A 19,393-nucleotide genomic window follows, 5' to 3' on the forward strand; every position below is an offset into this window, starting at 1 on the left:
TTGACCAAACATGAATATTGGCTGATTACCTCACAAGATGCAATTCAACTATGGCTAATGCTTGGTAAAACCATTCGTCGCGTGGGCCCCTCGCAATGACCAAAAAGCCATTAGATTAAATGATGCTTTATAATTAAAACGTCATTGCTCAGTTAGATTCCGGTTATTTCTCCAGAAAACGGTTTCTAATTTCGAGTATGATTCATATATAAAGTCCAATTTTAATTACTTTTTATATATTTTCCAAATTTGTCAGTGTGATAACATTTTGATCAATCATCTTAATAATAATAATAACTATTTGCTAATGCCTTTGACAATATGGAAGTGGGTACTATATACAACTGTCTAAATAAACTATCATTTTTTTGTAAACTACGATTTGTCCTTAAAGTGGGTGGACCAACGGAGAGTACCATTGTTCACAACTTCAAAAGTGTTTTTGTAGCAGCCAAGTGGTCCATTGAACCCTATTATATGAACAAAATTAAACCAATTGGACTAAAATTTTCTCCCGAAGCTTGATGAATGAAAATTCAATTCTAGATTTTTTTATTTTTTGAATATAGGAATGAGTCATACATTTATCGATGGTCTGAGAATCACAAAGAATGGACGGAATTTGGTTGTTATCATTTCAATTTCTTTGGGCCTTTTAAAACAGCTCACTGGACTGCTCATAAAATTTATTTGTATAGTTTATGAATCATGAGTATCTCCCTTTGGTAGCATAGCCCATAATTAACTGTTTGAATTTTGTGGGGCTCATTTCATATATATTTATCAAATTTGTAGTTAATTCCTATATCGCAAATTCAACTTTGTAGCAAAAATCAAACTTTTTTACCAAACTCTGATGAAAAGTTATTATAAAATATATAGTTTGCTTGTTGGTAACTCCTATACAAAAGTTCGCAAACAACTTGGTAACTCTTTAAATTTTGTGGGACTCATTTTACATATATTTATCAAATTTGTACTTAAATCCTATATCACAAATTCAACTTTGTAGCAAAAATCAAACTATTTTAACAAACTCTGATGAAAAGTTATTATAAAATATATAGTTTGCTTGTTGGTAACTCCAACATGGTCTTTTCATATTGACCATCGCAGTTAATGATTTCCCGCCATTTGCAGTTTATTCCCATTGACCGGGATGAAATATATGATCTGATCCGTTCCAGCCTAGTGTCGTCTCTTTTCTCACGCCTGTTTATATTGTTTTGCAGGAAAAACAAAAATTGAAAACGTTTTAGTTGGTGTTTCACCCTAGGAAGCCGATCAATAACCTGCTTTTTTTGTTATCCTCCCCCGATTTCATGTAAACAGGATGCAGAATAGTCAACAATAGGCATTATGAAAACTTGGGCTATGTTAATCTTATCGTTTCATTCATTATGCTTGGATTAGTAATGCTTATATGTCGGAATTTTAATTGAAATTGGAGTCAAAACAACCCGTCAGATATCTATTTTGACAATAAAACAATTTTTATCTACTACGTGAGGCATTTGGTGTGAATTAAGTTCAAAAAATGTAATATGAAAAATTAAATTCTTCTTATCTTATGCCTTGATTTATGAATCTTCGAAATGAAATTATATTACTCAAAAATATATTAAAATATTGCTGTCAGCTTATCAAGAATCAGGATTTGAAAGTATTGTCGTTTCATCCAACATCAGGGTTACGCTAGTGCAATAAACATCCATCCATCTAATGAATAATAAATATATTTTTCATCGTTTTGATGTTAGATCCATATGAATTACTTGTTATTCTGTTAATTGCATAACATGTTGACCACTAAAAATGCAATCGTAAACAACAACAAAACCTTTGCACCCTTGCAGTTGTTTTGAAACACGGGCATCATAAAAATTTAATAAACTGACATAGACAACATGCATTGACGCTTATGCAAGGTTATTAAAAATATCGATCGAGTTGCTACTTACGTCGCTGCATGAATGTACGACAAGTTCTTTTGAAGTAATTTCTAGAATAGGGGAAGCTCCATAAACAGGAAATTGGATGCTTGCATTGAATAAACCTTGTAGAAACTTCGATCATATAATTTAGGATTTCACACCAATCACTTCCAAACTGGAAACTGCATCCAACGCACGTGGGGAATTCTCCCCTTATTAGATGAAGGCCTTTATTTTCAAATTCTAATTGGCAAAACAGTATGGATTTTTATGTTGACATAGAACTTATTATAATGTAAGACAATCACAATACCGGTACTAGTAATAAAAATAAGAAATTTTTTTTTAAACATTTTGAAATTTTAGCATTCGCTCTTTAACAATATACTGTATTTACGTTTTACGTTCGTATACAACGCAATGAGGGGAATTGTTTGACACAGGGATTCAAATTCTAAATTGGAAATTTAGTAAAGTTTCATCGTCCTTTGGGAAATGTCGGTTTATAATACTTTCTTGTATTACGTAAGTAGTATATGATGTTGTCCAGAATTGGTAAATTACTCCACAATACTCCACAAATACTCCACAAATACTCCACAATACTCCACAATACTCCACAATGCTCTTACTCCACATTGCTCCACATTCACATTGCTCTACATGGACAGGACATGTCCACTTTTTCGGTAAGGTATTAGAGTATTCGCTAGAGGGGTCAGGGGTGTTTCTCTTTCGCTCGATAAGACCTTGACATGAGAATTGGGAGAGAGAAAAATCGCGCTATTGTTTAAGTTTCGCCCTTTAATTGATAAGACTTCGAGGAATTGGTAGAGAGAAAAATCGCGCTATTGTTTAATTTTCGCCCTTTAATGGATAAGACTTCGAGGAATTGGGAGAGAGAAAAATCGCGTTATTGTTTAATTTTCACCCTTTAATGGATAAGACTTTGAGGAATTGGGGAGAGAGAAAAATCGCATTATTGTTTAAACGGGGTGGAATCGGTTGTATAATTGATAAGCTTCAGCGGGAAACGATAATGAATTTAACTGTGAGAACGCAATATTTTTTTAATTGATGAATCGTTGAACTCACAGTAGGATAACAGTCGCTGAATCAGTTTAATAAATTAGTGATAATGAAAAGCTGTTAACTTCCTTCGAGAAAAAGGAACACGCATATGAAAAGCTGTTAACTTCCTTTGAGAAAAAGGAACACGCATTGATTTCATTTATTCGGCGTGAAGTTATTACTCTTCTTTTAATTATAATGCGAGTTTTTACCAAGTGGTGCGTAATAATTTGTATTAGTCGCTTCTTGATGAAATTTTAAATTGTGTGACGCTTTTTTTTCTTAACGCGGGTTTTAAATAGTTCAGGATGTTACATCGACCAGTATTACTTGAATGACGGTTGAAATTAGACCTAGTACAGTGACAGACTACTTGGTTGGTAACTTTTACGTTAGTACTTTAGTAAAAGTAAAGAAACGAGTTTGTATTTGAAACTAACTAGACATATTTTTCAGACGAAAAGCTAAATCTTTGAAGCTGACCTGGTGAGTAAATGCACAATTATTTTTAAGTCTCGTTTTATTACGTTTTAAAAGTAACACTGAAATGAAATATAATGACAGAAAATAAAATGATTTAAACGTATTATACTAATGAAGTAAATTACAGATGAGTTTATATATTCAGGCTTAAGTAAATTTTATAATATCTTGAATTTGACGTATGTAATCAAAAACTGCTATGTCATTCTCTGCATAATCTTCTCCAAAATGATTCACAATTGCTTTCATAGAAAGTCCTTGGCATCTTTTAATCAGAAAGTAAACGCAGTACTGCCCACAAGTCTGTGTATTGTTAGACTGTAACTTTTTAGTGTTCATAGTAAAATGCTCGCCCAGAAAATCGTAGAAAGCACTCTTGAAGGGTATTATTCCATAACTGTCAAAATATTCTGGTCTGTTAGTTCCATCATCGTATATAGAAACCCAGTGGGTTCCTCCTCTTGTACTGGGATCTGTATTACTAATAAAACCGTAAGGTGCGTGAGGTTTTTTCTTAGGTAGTTGATCCAGTGCTAAAGTTTGTAAAATTATTCCTTTCGTATTCGGATGGTTTTGTAATAGGAAATCGAGTTGTTGGGTATTCATTTTAACTTTTAAAATCGGGGTAAACGCTCCTTAATCTATCAATCTCGATTAAAGCATCAAACTGCCCCAAAGCTATTATCGTGACAGGTACTGGTAGAGCGTTTGCAAATTTTATCTCGAGCCGTAATGAACCATACTCCTTTAAATCAAAGGCCGTTCCATTTGTTAAGTCTGGTGATAAGTCGAAGCATATTAGTGTATTGCCTCCTGGGTATTCTTCACGGGTAATAGGGATTCCATCATTGAGACCAAATCTTTGCGTGCCGAAAAATAAACTCTCGTAGCAACGTATATAATTTCTATTTTCAAAATTAGGTGTGAAGGGTGTACTCGGTATCTGCTGACCATTTTTATACAAACATATAAAATTCATATCATAATGTTTGAAATTAAACGGATTTCGGTTAATAGAGCCAGCATAACTTAATGTGTCCACTAGCCCAATTATAATTTTGTGCGGGAGTGCTCCGGCGAATAAGTTCTCATTGGAAACATTTAGAGCCCCTCGGGGGACTGAAAAAGATTTAACTTCTGAGCGTGTGATTGGGTACTTCACCGTTTTATTTGTATTGAGTACTGTGTTATGGCCCAGTTGAACAGATGGACTTATTTCGACTCTTCTTATAAACAGAGAAATATCTAAAAGTTTTACTTTATAAATATTATCTGCAGCTGCAGCTTGCAAGCAAAATGCGTCGCTACTCGGTACCAATTTAACTTTTAATTTGGTTCCATTAATGATATATCTTGGCTGATTGAATATGTCAGAACATAGCTTTCCCATTAAATCAACACTTCGACCACCAGTGACAAATTGTCTTCTTTTCGCAAAACCCGTGTTATTGTTATTTGTAGATTCAAAATGCGTGGCTTTATCTTGGAACCAAAGCGAGCCGCTTAACTGTGATCGTTTAGCCTCTGTATTGAATCCGAGTAGGGTATTAATGTAGGCCAGATAAGGATAGTTTGTGTGACTGCCTTCGAGATTGACATCATTCAATGAAATTTCTATCTGACGCCACATTGAGTTTAAAAAATTTGAAACCGGCGCTACAACTGCATCATCCGGGATATTATTATTATCACCGGTCACAATTTTAAATTTGACGTACATATAAGAATTTGCGAGATCTAGATATTGGGAGTCAATGGCTGAAATTAAAAATTCAACTGGTGATCCGTAATGAATCGAAGAAATAGGTTGATGTTCTGTAAATTTCCCCTTTAAAACAGATGCTTGAGTCGGTGGAATTTGAAATAAATCTAATTCCGATTTGGCGCATTCAGCACTGAATCCGTGAACAAGCTTTGCCATGTTACTCGAAAATGTCTCTTTCTTTTCTTACACGTTTGCGGGGTCTTGATGGAATGAAGGTGTTATACCTTTTACGCTTCCTTTTAATACCTGTGGGAGGTGATGTAACTTTATTCAGTAAATTCCGACCGGCTTGTTTTGATTGATCACGTAAGGAAGACTTGATATTTTTACCGTTTAACACATCATGCGCCATTCGAACACCCGTGTGTAATAATTCAGATCCAACCGCTTTTGCGCCCTTTGCTAGAAAAGGGACAATACTCTTTCCAAGGTTCCGGAATATGCCTCCAAGACCCTTTCCGGTTTGAATAAATGCTGGTGAGACTCCACCGGCCGCTTGCTGGACGTAATATTTTACGAAATCTGCCTTATATTTTTGACAACAATAGTCCACCTTTGTTGAATACATTTTACAAATGATTCACGTGTCTTTTCCGGAGGTGTAAGGTTAAAGTTACTGCTCCCCAGTGAAATGGTATGTTTTCATTAAAGGAATCTTTTATATTTACGGAGATGGAATGAAAATCGGTAACTCGTAACGGTAGGTAATGTATGCGAGAAAATGTAGTGTGTTGTAAATGACCGTAAGGCTTTACAATTGCAAGTGCACGCAGGAGTGGTTGCATTCTATGACCTACCACTTGCTCAGTGATAATATCAGAATAAATATATAATAAATTTGAATGTACGTTAAATCTAGTTATGTTTGATGTAAATACTGTGGAATGACGTGAAGTGTTATACAAATCGTGATCAAACCCTAACAGTTTGAGTAGAGGTGGTGACATTATAAGAAACGTATTTGGTTGTAAGGTAATTTCGGTATAATGACCATGATTATGATATTGTAATTTAGGAGCTAGAGGGATTTTACTGAAATCATCATTAATAGCATTTATAATTAGTGTCGGAGTTTCATAATGACCACTTTTAAGTGTTGTTTTGTGTATGACTTCTCGCCCTTCCTTCACACTTATTGTACCTATAGTTAAAATTAAACTGGTGCTGGGTACATTATAATAACTTACTGGGATAAATATTTCACTCAATCCAATTTCATAATTACCCCCTGATAAATTAACTGACTTGGGGAGTTTTACTGTGAAGGAAGAAGGTGTGTTGTTTGGAAAATATTTACTGTCATGTTCAGATGATAGAGTTAGATATAACATGTTACTGTGAATTCTTAACGGAGGGTGCCGGTAAAATGTATCCGATTGAACTTGATAAAAGCGATAACCAGACTTCTCGATCACTTGAATTTGTTGATAAATTATAAATAGAAGCCACGATGACTGTGAACAGAATAAATATTTGTGATAGATAAATTAACTCTGGGCTAAAATTTTTTTTTCGAGTCTCTGTCTGTTCTGTTGACATATTGGAAGAATTAGTAGTGAGTGATCAGTTATATTTATATTGTTTTATATCGTTTTTGTTCACCCAGGAATTGAACTCTTCCGGGTAGCCGTACCAAGACACTAAATATTGAATTTGTCGGCCACGTTTTCGCGTTTTTAAAATTTTTTCAATGGCGTAAACAGAATCTTTAGTCTTTTCTACTATTTGTAATTCCTGCTTGTAGAATCGACCTTTAATAGGCGTATTATGAAAATCGACAAGTTTATATACAGGGGGAGATCCCCATTCTGCTTTTTTAACTGTAAAAATTTCATTACTCCAACCAGCTGAATAACCTTTTTTGAAAATTCCGCGATTTGTACTGACACGTACTAGAGTGTTTATTGGTATTTTAGGTTTCTCAGATAAGCTAGATTTACCGTATAAAGTCTGCCAAACCGTTTCCTGATTATCAATATTAACGGAAGCTGGAGTTTGTTTAATAGAGGTATGAAATGTGTGATTATAAGTGTTAATTAATTTTTGTAATACATGAATGTATCGTAATGTATTGTTACCGGTAAAATAGCGCCATAAGATGGATTTTATTGTACGTATAAATCGTTCAGCTATACTCGCTTTTAATTCACTATTTGTTGAATAAAAATGGATTTTATTTTTACGCAGAAATATTTGAAATTTTTTATTTAAGAATTCTGTACCTTTATCCGTTTGAAGTTTATTAGGGGTGTGATGTTTAATAATACGTGTAAAAGCCTTTATTAAAGATTCACCTGTTTTGTTTTTCACTGGAACAGCCCAAGCATATTTTGAAAATACATCTATGCAAATTACTATATATTTATACCCGTCATTAAAGCGTGCTAGCTTTTGTAAATCAATTAAATCGCTTTGAAATAATTGATTTAATCCGCTAACAATAACTCGCCGTCTAGGGTATCGCTTGCGCACAGGCGTATGTAATGTATAAGTATCTTGGGTTAATAAAAATCGTTTCGTTTTTTTTAAATTCTTTCCTTTTCGAAAAGATGCTAATCCGCGATAACTCCCTGGAAGGTGAGTATTGTAATAATCCCTGTGCATATTTATAAAGTCTCCCATTTCAATGGCGAATGTTCACTTTTTACGTATCGACGCTTATTTATAATGAACATACCTGGTACGTTTAAATTTTTAATTGTATCTGCAAATTTATCATGACCAAGTGCTGGTTTTTTCTTTACTCGTGTTACGTCATCAAGTAAATCGATAATATTTGTGTTTGGAATGACTTGACCGTCATGAATGAATTGCCCCTTTTCATCCCACAAAATGGTATTAGAACGCTTGAATGTATCTAAAATCGGTTTTACTTTTTCACGCTGTGAAACGGGAAAAGCGTTCAAGATGTTATCGTGATTAACGTGATTAGATATTTTCTCTACTGACACACGTAATGGCTTTTTCATTAATTTTGAAACATTTTGATATCTATGTAACGCTTGTTGGTAAAATAATACCTTTTCATTTTCATTTAAATCTGAGCGTTGCAAAATTGATTGCATTTCAGTATCTAAATTAGACAAAAAGTTTTTACTCTCAGGGTCTTTTAAGGGTAGTGATTCTGCCACATGAGGTTCAACTAAAATCATTTTTTTAGTGTAATTCATTTTTATTATTAATGTTTTACTAGGGAGCCGAATACACCAGTTAATAATGGGATAATTGCACCAAGGATCGTACCAAGGAACCCCCCACGTTGTATAATTCTTTTTCTTTTTGAAAGGGGGGTACTTTTTTTCCCAATGATACGAAGAGCACTTTTGTGCTTTTTCAGTTTATTTTTTTGAGACTCGGATAATTTAATATTCCCTTTTAAAATATTTTTTGCGCACTCACAGATTGCAAAGATTAAGTCCTTGTTTGCTGCTCTGATAACTGATTTAATTTCTCTTGGTTTTGCTTTGTTTAAGAAATGTAATGTGTTAGAGTGGCGTCGGAGTCTGTGAGGTGACATACCGTTGAGTGTACACAAACTAAACAATTTTAATTTTGCTTCTGTTATTTATATTTCGGCAAGTAAACAACGTGTTTTTCACCAGGAAATATCTGTGTTCCCACTCTATACTTATCATCAGTTTGTTGCGTTAAATCAAGAAATAAATATCCGTGGGCTTGTTTACACGCATCGGTATAAGCTTCTATTAAAAACTTACTATTTCCTGGAAACATTTGCCGACTCAAAAATGAAATTTGACTCATATCACGAGGTGACTTGAATAAAACGATATAATTCGCATTTAAACTTATTAATCGACTCTTCGGACCCTTATAAAACAGATTTTGAGTGATATAAATAATAGATAAGTTTTGATGATGAGAATATTTTGTAAATATTTCACTTATTTCCTTATCACAATCATTCATCATATCATCAGCAATCACAAGAACTCGCTCATTTCCTGATAATTCTTTCAACCCTGATAACCCTTCCTGAAATTCAACACCGTGGATATTTTTATAAAGTGGTTGCCACATTGTGTAACAATAAATAACTCTCTCCGGGGGAGGTTTAATCATTTGAACTTTATTTCGTATTAATTTTTCAGTAAAAAATGACTTTCCTGATTTTGAGGGGCCGGCGATAATTGCAGCGAAGGGGTGTTGTAATTCTGCAACCATATCTGTCTTATATCACCTTACAGAAATAAAAACATAAGTCTGTTATTCCTTATATACAAAAATTTATTTACATGAAAATAATCATAGCATCACAACAAGTTATTTTTCTATGCCAGATACTGCGGAATATGGTGTCAGCTGTAAAAATTTAGAGTCTTTGTAAGATTTCACTCTTAAATTGGTAATTTCAAGATTTCGATCCAGTGGTAATGTATTCACTTCTTTTCCCCAGAGAGAAAAGGGTATTTCACCCGTTCCATCAAACACATAAGCGGTCTGTTGATCAACAATTTTATCTCTCAATGGAATCTGTTTAGCGGCATCAAGTGATATGACTCTGATTTTAACACTCGCTTCCATGACATTATTTTTCAGTATATCAGCTATCTTATAAAAACTGGCTTCTTTCGTTTCCACTACCATCTGTTTTAATGATTCCACAACTTCTGATTTTCTTGTTAAATTTATTTCCAGTTTGTCGTTATACTTTCCCAGTTTTACGTTAACATGTAGGAGCAGGACCGGCGATGAGACGCTTTTAAAATGTTCCATAATTCGGTAATGTCTTTCCGAGAAACATACAAATTTCATAGATTTCAAACCATCTGAAATTTCACCAAAGAAATATTTGGTATTGCTACTAGTTTTAACCGGAGTCAATTTCGTGATCACACCTCTGAGAGTAACACCAGTCCCCTCTTCAGTAATGTTAGAGATATCACATGCACATTCAGCCATTTTGCGTAGTTAGTTTATGAAGATTTCGCACGTTTTTTCAAGTATATATATGTTTTTTAAAAAAACATTTTTTCTTGTCATTTTAAAAAAAAGGCGTTAAATAATAATTTATGTAACGACTTTTTTTATATAAGGTCAACCAGGTTTTGTAATATTTTGCATAAACTTATTTTATTTTCAGAAAAACAATCATTAGTAGGTTATTACTTTTATGTTGATGTCACAAAGAAAACAAGTCTGAACACGCCCAATTTAAATAAGTTAATAGATCGTGATTTAATAAACCTTTTCTCTGTTTGTTAATTTATCAATTTTAACCTGACCGGCAATATATCTCTTTCACCTATTTTAGCATTAAAAATAGGTTAATATGTTTTTATCGTTTAAAAAGTAAGTTACTATGTTCACTCAAATGAACCTTCAACTGACACAATAACATTCAAACAAGTCTGATTCTGTCCAATTTAAATAGGTTAACGGGTCACGCTTTACAAATATGATTATTTTTGTTTTTAGTTTTTCTTAAAATTATTGCCCAAAAGCAAGAGATAAGTGAAGTACAACAAAAAATAATAAATAAATACGGGGTGTATATGAAAAAAAATTCTTCATCTACATTTTTAGGATAAAAAGTCGTGGTTTCGTTTAACACTTCAGTGCTGAAGACTTCGCCGCTCAATTCCTCGCAGTCAGTGTCATCACAAGGTATACGAGTGGCTAACGAATTATTATTAATAATAAAACAGTGGACAGTAAATATAGTTGAAACGAGCATGAACATATGTAAATGTTGCATATTTAACGTTTGAGATATTTTTACTGCGTAAAAAATTTTTTTTTTATTATTCAAGGTATTTTTCACTGACTGAAATTTTTCATCAAGTAACTAGTTAATATATCTTTTTCAAGTCTACCGAATTGAAAAAATGTCGTTTTCTGAGGAAGAAGAGTTAGATAATATCATACGTCAAGTAATACTGAAGTCTGAGCAAGAGTAAGGCTATTTTATGAATTAATTCCGCCTGATAATACTTAATTATTACATCTATAACTTAATTTAAATTTTAGAGTTAAACCGATTGAAACAGAAGTTTTTGTTGAAGAGAAAAAACAGACCGAGGTACCATGCTGTAGTAAGACTTTGCCAACACCGCGTAAGAAAAGGTACTGTTTACTTAATAGCGTATGCAATCATACGACTTAATTTTTATCACATTATTATTTTATCACAGACCATTGAAAAAAGACGAACCCGCAAAAGGCACTAAAAGATCACGCAAAATACGGACCGCTGATAGTTCTACTGAAACATCTATTCCTTGGCCCCGACTTTGTCGGGATTGTTTAGAGCAAGTGTACACCGCTTATCAAGCCGTCAATAACAACTAATCATAACGTTTTTTTTTTAATTATCTCTCCATGTATATGTGTTAATTAAGTCTTACATTTAAAATGAAACCCATTAATTTGTTGAATATGTGTTATGAAGTTATCGTGTATCACATTCAGCAATCTTTATATCTGAACATACACGAACCCATTATTCTTAAACTCTCTTTACCTAAAAAGTTAATAATAACTATTACACAAAATATAATCAAACATATTCAGGAGTTAACTTTCAGCCCAAATGATGAAAACAAAAAACTCTCATATCATACAGAAGTATTATTAGCATCATGCGTTTTCACTGCAATGACTATTTCAAATCACCCCGAATTTAATCTTTCTACATACATGGGACTAAGCGGTTTTTGCTACACTGAACGCTTAGCGGTTAAATACGCATTAAGACGCTTCATTTATTCACCATTGTCCAGTTTGAATTTGCATGGGTTACGTAACATCTCGTGTAAAGTACTTCTTTATGAACTATTTCAACTTAATAAAATATTACCAGTAAATATTCAACGACGTGTAAAAGGAAACCAAAAACCTAAATTAATTACCTTCCCGTTAAAGATATTCTGTTTTTGTGAAGCCAAGGATTTATTTACATGTTTTATGAGCTCTTTAGTTCAAAGAGGTTTTCAAGTGGAAATACCTTGTTTAACGTAAGTTACTATTAACGTATATAAAATTCATATTTCACTCAAAGAGATAATATTAATAATATTTTTCTTTTTCAGATTCGTGAATATGGAGCATGATATCGTTTTAGGAATAAAAGCAATGTTTGAAGGCGAACCTGCTATCATATTAAATGAAATTACTCTTATCACATGTGCTCAAGTGTCCCACCATTATCATTAATTACATTCATATGAATATTCATTTTTACTGTGTTTTGTAATATGTGCTTTTTTTGTTTTTAGATTATAGTTAATATTATAATTATGCCTAGTTATACTTGTGAAATATGCTTGAAACGGTTCTCAGCTAAAAGGTACTTGTCAAGGCATCAGAAGACGATACACATAAAGAGACGATATGAATGTCATAAATGTGGGAGAATATTCTCAAGAAAAGATAGTCTCAAGAGACATAACAAAATGGAAGAGACAAAGACGAAAACTTTGAACACTGAACAAACCTCTTCGCCCAAATCAGTTGAACCTCATAATGTAAGAAAGCAGACATTAATAACATCATTCACTGAGCCTCTTAACTTGAGCAAAACGTCGCGAAAAGCTGAACAAGCAAAAAATCAACGTATGAAGAAAAACTTATTGATGGTACCGGTCTCAGAATCTCTTGATTTGAGCGTTCAACAATCAGAAAGTCAGTGTACTGAGAAGAATTTAAATTCTTCATCTCTCCAACTTCAAACTGCCGCTAAAAAGCGAGAAAATCAGAAAAACAAGTCATCGGCAACAGAAGCTCAATGCGTCACTACATCAACAGAGAAGATCTCCAGAAAACGTTATTCACCTACAGAAAAACCCAAAACTAAGAAACGTAAAAGGGATAACACTTTTAAGTCTGAAACTATTGATGAGGTATGTGAAACTTTAAATCCGCATGTCGCAGCTGTGTACAGACGTCACTGGGCTTCCATTAAAACTCAATTTTCAACAGGCAACAGCACACAAGACTTTTACAATTTCCGTTTATTAAACTCTGGTTTCGAAAACGCAGCAGATAGTTTTCGGGCAATATTTGATGGTCAAACTTCTTCATTTAAAATCAGTTATTCATTCGGGTATATTTTGAAAAATTCTTCCATTGACACTGAAAATCAATTCAGATATTTTCATCCGTCCTCAAATGAGGGTGCCATTATAGAACCACAAATAATAACTTCTGAACGCGAATTTTTAAGATTTATGGACTTTGTTGATACGACTATGGGTTTAGAATGGGCAAGATGTCAGAAGCCTACAAGTTCTGATAAAGTGGAGTCAGTAACAAACATTTGTTTTTTCGTTAACAAAACGAATTTTAACCTTATTGGTTGCCCTGTCAGTTTACCAGACTTCATCAAAAACTCAAAATTTGTTCTGAGTCTTGATAAATATTATAACATTCCCTACACGGATAAGTTGTGTATGTTTCGCTGCCTGGCAATTTTGCGAGACCCCTCTAAAAACAATTTTGTGAAAGACACTGAGGTAGCCGCTCAACGTTTTGCACAATTCACGGGGAAAGACCCAAGTGAAGGAGTTTCAATACTGGACTTGGATAAAATAGAAGACTGCTTTCAAGTTCGTGTCAACGTATTCTCATTATTAAACTCTGATACTGCCATTGTGATTCGAAGAAGCCAGTTTACAAACTCAACTGATACTCTCAATGTCAACCTTTACCAAAATCATTTCAGCTACATCACTGATATTAAAGGGTAAGTTTTTACCAATTTTTTTTTTTTTTTTTGTACCAACTCGTGTATTCTGTTTCCAATGATTTTTTTTTTTTTTTTTCAGTTATGCAAAAAATTATCGATGCGAAACCTGTCAAAAGTTATGGCATTGTTTATGGAAATTAAATAGACATTCAAGTAATTGCTCGCTTCATCAAAAAGAAAAATTTATAAGTGGTGTTTATGAAAATCAAAAAACTGTTTTTGAAAGACTTAAAGATTTTAATATTAATATCCCCTTAAACCAACAATATTATCCTTTTCGAGTAACTTTTGATTTTGAGTGTTATTTTCCCATAACAAACGAAATTAAAGATACTAAATGCACCAAATACCTCAAAGAGCATGTCCCCCTTAGTGTTGCAATAAATTCTAATGTCCCTGAATTCACGGATGCTAAATGTTTCATAACTGAAGGTGATCCAGAACAATTAATATTTCAAATGATGGAATATATTGATGATATTCAAAAACAAGCGTATAAACTGTTGTTTTCTGAATTTGAACCTTATATTATACAAATTAATAAAAAACTTCAGGATTTACTGCAACGCGAGAGAGATTTCGCTTCCAGACACTCTATTATTTCAAACCCTTCACCCGAAAAACATTGCTTAAATATATTAAAGAGTATGTTAATTAAATTTATGAAGCAAATTATAATTCTCGGATATAACTCTGGAAAATATGATATTAATGTAATTAAACCGTATCTGATAAAATTTTTCAAATTACAAAATTCCAAAATTTTTTCATTAAAAAGAGGAAATAAATTTATGTGTTTACAAACTGAAAAATTCAGATTTTTAGATATTATGAATTATTTAGCACCCGGTTATACTTATGATAAATTTCTCAAAGCGTTCCTATTGAACGTTTCTAAAGGGCTTTTCCCTTATGAGTACATTGATGATTTGAAAAAATTAGAAGATAAAGAGTTACCACCTCATTCAGCTTTTTTTAGTAATTTAAAAAATAAAAATATTACTGAGGCTGAATATGAACAGTGTAAAATTGTTTGGCGGGAACGTAATATGAAATCATTAAGAGATTATCTCATTTATTACAATACACAGGATGTAACACCTTTCCTCGATGCTATTGCAAAACAATTTGATATTTATAAATCTAAAACACAAATTGACATGTTTAAAGCACCTATATCTGTCCCGGGGTTAACCCTTCAATTCATGTTTAGAAACTTAAACACTGTTTTCACCGTTCCAAACGAACAAAATTCTGATATACATAGACTGATACGTTCCAATTTGGTAGGTGGACCCGCACAGATATTTCATCGGTATCATGAGGCGGGTGTGACAAAAATACGTGGTGACTATAATGATGAATCCGCTCAAACATGTGAGTCGGTATTAGGATTAGATGCAAACGCTTTATACTTGATGGCTATTGGTGAAAAACTTCCAACCGGATTTCCTGTGAGATGGAAATCGGACGGGAATAATCGTTTTAAAAAATCAAAAACTGCACCTAATATTTCAAAAGCTTGTTCATGGTTAGACTGGGTTAGTTATTCACAAAACATTAAAATTCAACACGGACTCAATGGCTCAGAAAAAAGAATTGGTATGCGGAATTTACCCGTAGATGGTTTTTCAATAACTCCAAACTTTGCCACAATATACCAATTTCACGGTTGTTTGTTTCACGGTCACAATTGTCATCTTGGTAGAAGTGAAACCTATCCAGGTAAAAGTCATGAGGAATTACAACAAAACACAGCCTTAAACACACGTTATTTTCAAACTCTCGGATATAAAGTTGTGATAATGCGCGAATGTGATTGGAATGAAATTACCAAAACAGAACCGGTGAAATCCTTTCTCAAATCAAGGCAACCGAATTTATATAAAGGTTATACACTTTCAACGCAACAAATGATAAACGTAATTCAAAAAGGTAAACTGTTTGGTCTTATCGAGTGTGACATTCAAGTACCCGACGAGCTTAAAGAGTATTATGCGGAAATGCCTCCTATTTTTAAAAATATTTTAGTGTCTCGAGCAGATATCGGTGAACATATGCGACAATACGCTGTTGATAATAAAATAATGTCTCAACCGAGGCGTTCACTCATAGGAAGTTACATTGGTAATAAAATTCTTCTTGCGACTGATCTCGTTCGCTGGTATATTAATCATGGAATTCAAATTACCCACATACATCAATTTATCGAGTATGAACCTAAAGAATGTTTTGCACCTTTTCGCGATGAAGTTTCTGCGGCTAGAAGGGAAGGAGATACATCACCAGAAAAAGCAATATTAGCTGATACATACAAGTTACTTGGTAAGTTTTATTTCATCACATTTTTATTGACACCTTTCAACTCATAATATCACGTAATATGTTACATGTTTCACAAGTGTATAGGTTTAAACATATTATTAAACTTTTTTTTTTTTACTTTTCACAGGAAACTCCTCATATGGAAAGACGTTGGAAAATGTCGCTAACTACAGAACCATAACATACTGTGATGGTAAACAAGCACGAGACTTAATCAATGACCCTTCATTTGTTGGTGCGACTCAGCTCGATGACAACTTATTTGAAGTGAATTCAAGAAGAAAACAGATTTCATGGAAATTACCCAATCAAATTGGATTCGTAGTGTACCAAAACGCGAAGTTACGCATGCTAGAACTGAAATATGACTTTTTTGACAAATACTTTGATCGGTCTGATTACCAGTATCTTTGTATGGATACGGACTCAGCGTACGTAGCTATTTCCAATAAAAATTTGGAAACTTTAGTAAAGCCAGAAATGAGAGAAGAATTTTACAATAATTATCATAAATGGTTCCCCTCTAAATCATGTGAAACTCATCGTAACGAGTTCATTTTTAATAAGACCAATTTATTACCGTTTGACGATACACGTGAATGCTGTGTGAAACAGTTTAAGTTTGATAAACGAACACCGGGACTTTTCAAAGTAGAATTTTCCGGCGAAACGTTTGTTGGACTTTGTGCCAAAACATATTTTTGTCAAGGTGATAATACCTTCAAATTCGCCGCAAAAGGTCTACAAAATATTCACCAGAATATAACGTTTAATAAAATGCGAAACGTTCTATTCTCTAAAAATTCAGCTGGCGGGTTTAACGTTAACTTTAAACTTTATAAAAATAAAATGTACACTTATAAACAATACCGAAATGGGATGCCTTACTTTTACGCGAAGAGAAAAGTCCATAGTGATGGAATTTCTACCAGCCCTTTGTTAATTTAGTTACACCATGTTTATACATTTCATAAAGTGTTCTTTAACATTGCATATCAAATGTTATAATTGTTCAATTTTGTTTTGTTTTTACTTTGCATCCAAGTTTTCTTCACCCGACCATTTCATACATATTTTCTTAAACTACGCTTTATATTTACTTTTCAATATGATATCTTTCTCATTTCATTTACGTGCTTTTGTTTTATCCTAATCTCTGGTCTGTTATTTTTACAGTTCTTATTATAAGCATTTAAATCTAAAAATTATCAAAATGAACAATGCACAAATCCCGACCTATACAGAAGCTATACTGAAAGTAAGTTTAAATAAAATATATATAACATAATTTAAAAGTTCTTTCAATTTACGCAATGTTTTTTTTCCTACAGGCGTTGGAGTCTTACGAGTGGACAGATGGGTTCGAGGTCATCCCGACTTTAAAAAGATTTCTCGTGCGGGACCATTTTGCGTCCATATCTTTTGCGGAGTTAAGGAATATGAGCAGAAGTGAAAGGATTACGGTCGTACATGCCGTACAAAAATTCATAATGTACATTGTGACCTGCAAGCAGGAGTATTTAGACTGTGTGGTACCACCGACATGTTGGTTTCAGATGTTTATAAACCTCCGGGACGAGTACTTTTAATACCTAAAATCTACATTTTTTTAAATATAATACTGTATCTATAATCATTTATTTGTGTACTTGTGCCTTTCTGTAATACTGTGTTTTCTATTATTCATATACTTCAATATAATCACTTACAACCTGTTCAATATTTTTATATATTCAGATTAATCAGTTAGATTTTTCTCTCTCTTCAGTTCAGTTAGTAATAAAGAGAGCAACCGTTTAAACAAGTCTTATCTAGCAAAAATTAAACAATAGCGCGATTTTTCTCTCTCCCCAATTCCTCAAAGTCTTATCCATTAAAGGGCGAAAATTAAACAATAACGCGATTTTTCTCTCTCCCAATTCCTATGTCAAGGTCTTATCGAGCGAAAGAGAAACACCCCTGACCCCTCTAGCGAATACTCTAATACCTTACCGAAAAAGTGGACATGTCCTGTCCATGTAGAGCAATGTGAATGTGGAGCAATGTGGAGTAAGAGCATTGTGGAGTATTGTGGAGTATTGTGGAGTATTTGTGGAGTATTTGTGGAGTATTGTGGAGTAATTTACCAATTCTGGACAACATCATATACTACTTACGTATATGGCTCACACTCGCTACTATACACGTCAACAAGTTTTTATTTCCATTTTTGTAGCTCAGACCAATGAATCCAAATATATCGGTTGCTAAGTATTGAGTCTAGCAAAAAGATTTTGGCGGATGTGGCAACAAGATTCTGGGTGGTTTACGCATTTTTGCTTCCCATAAGCAACTTGATTTGTTTAAGCAATAGCTTATTTTATTTTACTAATTATAACATTCCTTTGATTCAATAAATGTATTCTCTGACAATCGGTAGCTTTACGTTTGAAAAGTTTTGTATATGAATTTAGGCAAAACTTGGCGATTTTACGATTGCATTTAATTCCGACTGTAAAAGATAAATGGTGCAAATTAAAATTCATTTCAACATCAAAAAAAAGAAAGTATATAATTAAGATTTGCATCTTTCGATCTGGGTATGAAGATAACCATGTATGACATCAATTTTTTCTGTTTTATTTTTGCACAAAAATTGAAACGAGTCTTCCAACACACAAATAGAAAATAGATCTTATCAAAATTTCATTTGTCGAGTTCTAGACTGAAGATTCATGTTATTATCGTTGCCCACCGGCGAACCGCCATTATGGTTTTGACATATTGCACGATTCTGGTCTTACCTGAATCCAATATACAACACGTAGGCCAATCCAAACAATGGACAGGTGGAACATAAACATACCGAGTCACGACACTTAAAAATATCCCATCGTAAAAATTGACTGTACGTGCAATTGAGGGTGAACATTGATCTAACATACATTTACTTTACCATATGTTCCCTTTACAATATCTTTAAACCTTACTGGTTTGAACCGACAAAAACTATATAAATATTTTTTTTAATTCCCTCGTCGGATAACATTTTGGTAGACATCTTTGTGTACAATAATTGGGACTTTTTGATCTGCGTGACAGTTCGCCTGTATGCCTTTTATGTGTGTTTAC

At 33.3% G+C, this 19,393-nt stretch overlaps 3 protein-coding genes across 16 annotated transcripts in view; 1 reads left to right on the forward strand and 2 right to left on the reverse strand.

Moving 5' to 3' along the window:
* Positions 1–19,393, reverse strand: part of LOC120336373 (fibropellin-1-like) — a 276,545-nt gene that overhangs the window by 201,376 nt on the left and 55,776 nt on the right. The window lies entirely within an intron of this gene.
* Positions 2,479–17,997, forward strand: LOC120328465 (uncharacterized). 14 transcript variants are annotated; one of them, XM_039394963.2, is made up of 10 exons: positions 2,479–3,491; positions 7,170–7,261; positions 10,798–10,878; positions 11,083–11,167; positions 11,242–11,337; positions 11,406–12,227; positions 12,303–13,954; positions 14,037–16,282; positions 16,410–17,540; positions 17,614–17,997. In XM_039394963.2, the coding sequence occupies exons 7-9, from the start codon at positions 12,510–12,512 to the stop codon at positions 17,228–17,230; spliced, it is 4,512 nt and encodes a 1,503-aa protein (XP_039250897.2). In that variant the 5' UTR covers positions 2,479–3,491; positions 7,170–7,261; positions 10,798–10,878; positions 11,083–11,167; positions 11,242–11,337; positions 11,406–12,227; positions 12,303–12,509; the 3' UTR covers positions 17,231–17,540; positions 17,614–17,997. The 14 variants fall into 14 exon arrangements, with proteins under 14 accessions (XP_039250897.2, XP_039250892.2, XP_039250899.2 ...); XM_039394958.2 differs by lacking the exon at positions 7,170–7,261; XM_039394962.2 differs by lacking the exon at positions 2,479–3,491 and having other exon boundaries at positions 3,501–7,261.
* Positions 7,719–8,425, reverse strand: LOC120328486 (uncharacterized). Its single transcript, XM_039394995.2, has one exon. It carries the CDS (start codon positions 8,421–8,423, stop codon positions 7,860–7,862), a length of 564 nt encoding a protein of 187 aa, XP_039250929.2. The 5' UTR covers positions 8,424–8,425; the 3' UTR covers positions 7,719–7,859.

Source organism: Styela clava, chromosome 2 (assembly GCF_964204865.1).
Source record: "Styela clava chromosome 2, kaStyClav1.hap1.2, whole genome shotgun sequence".
Lineage (NCBI taxonomy): Eukaryota > Metazoa > Chordata > Ascidiacea > Stolidobranchia > Styelidae > Styela > Styela clava.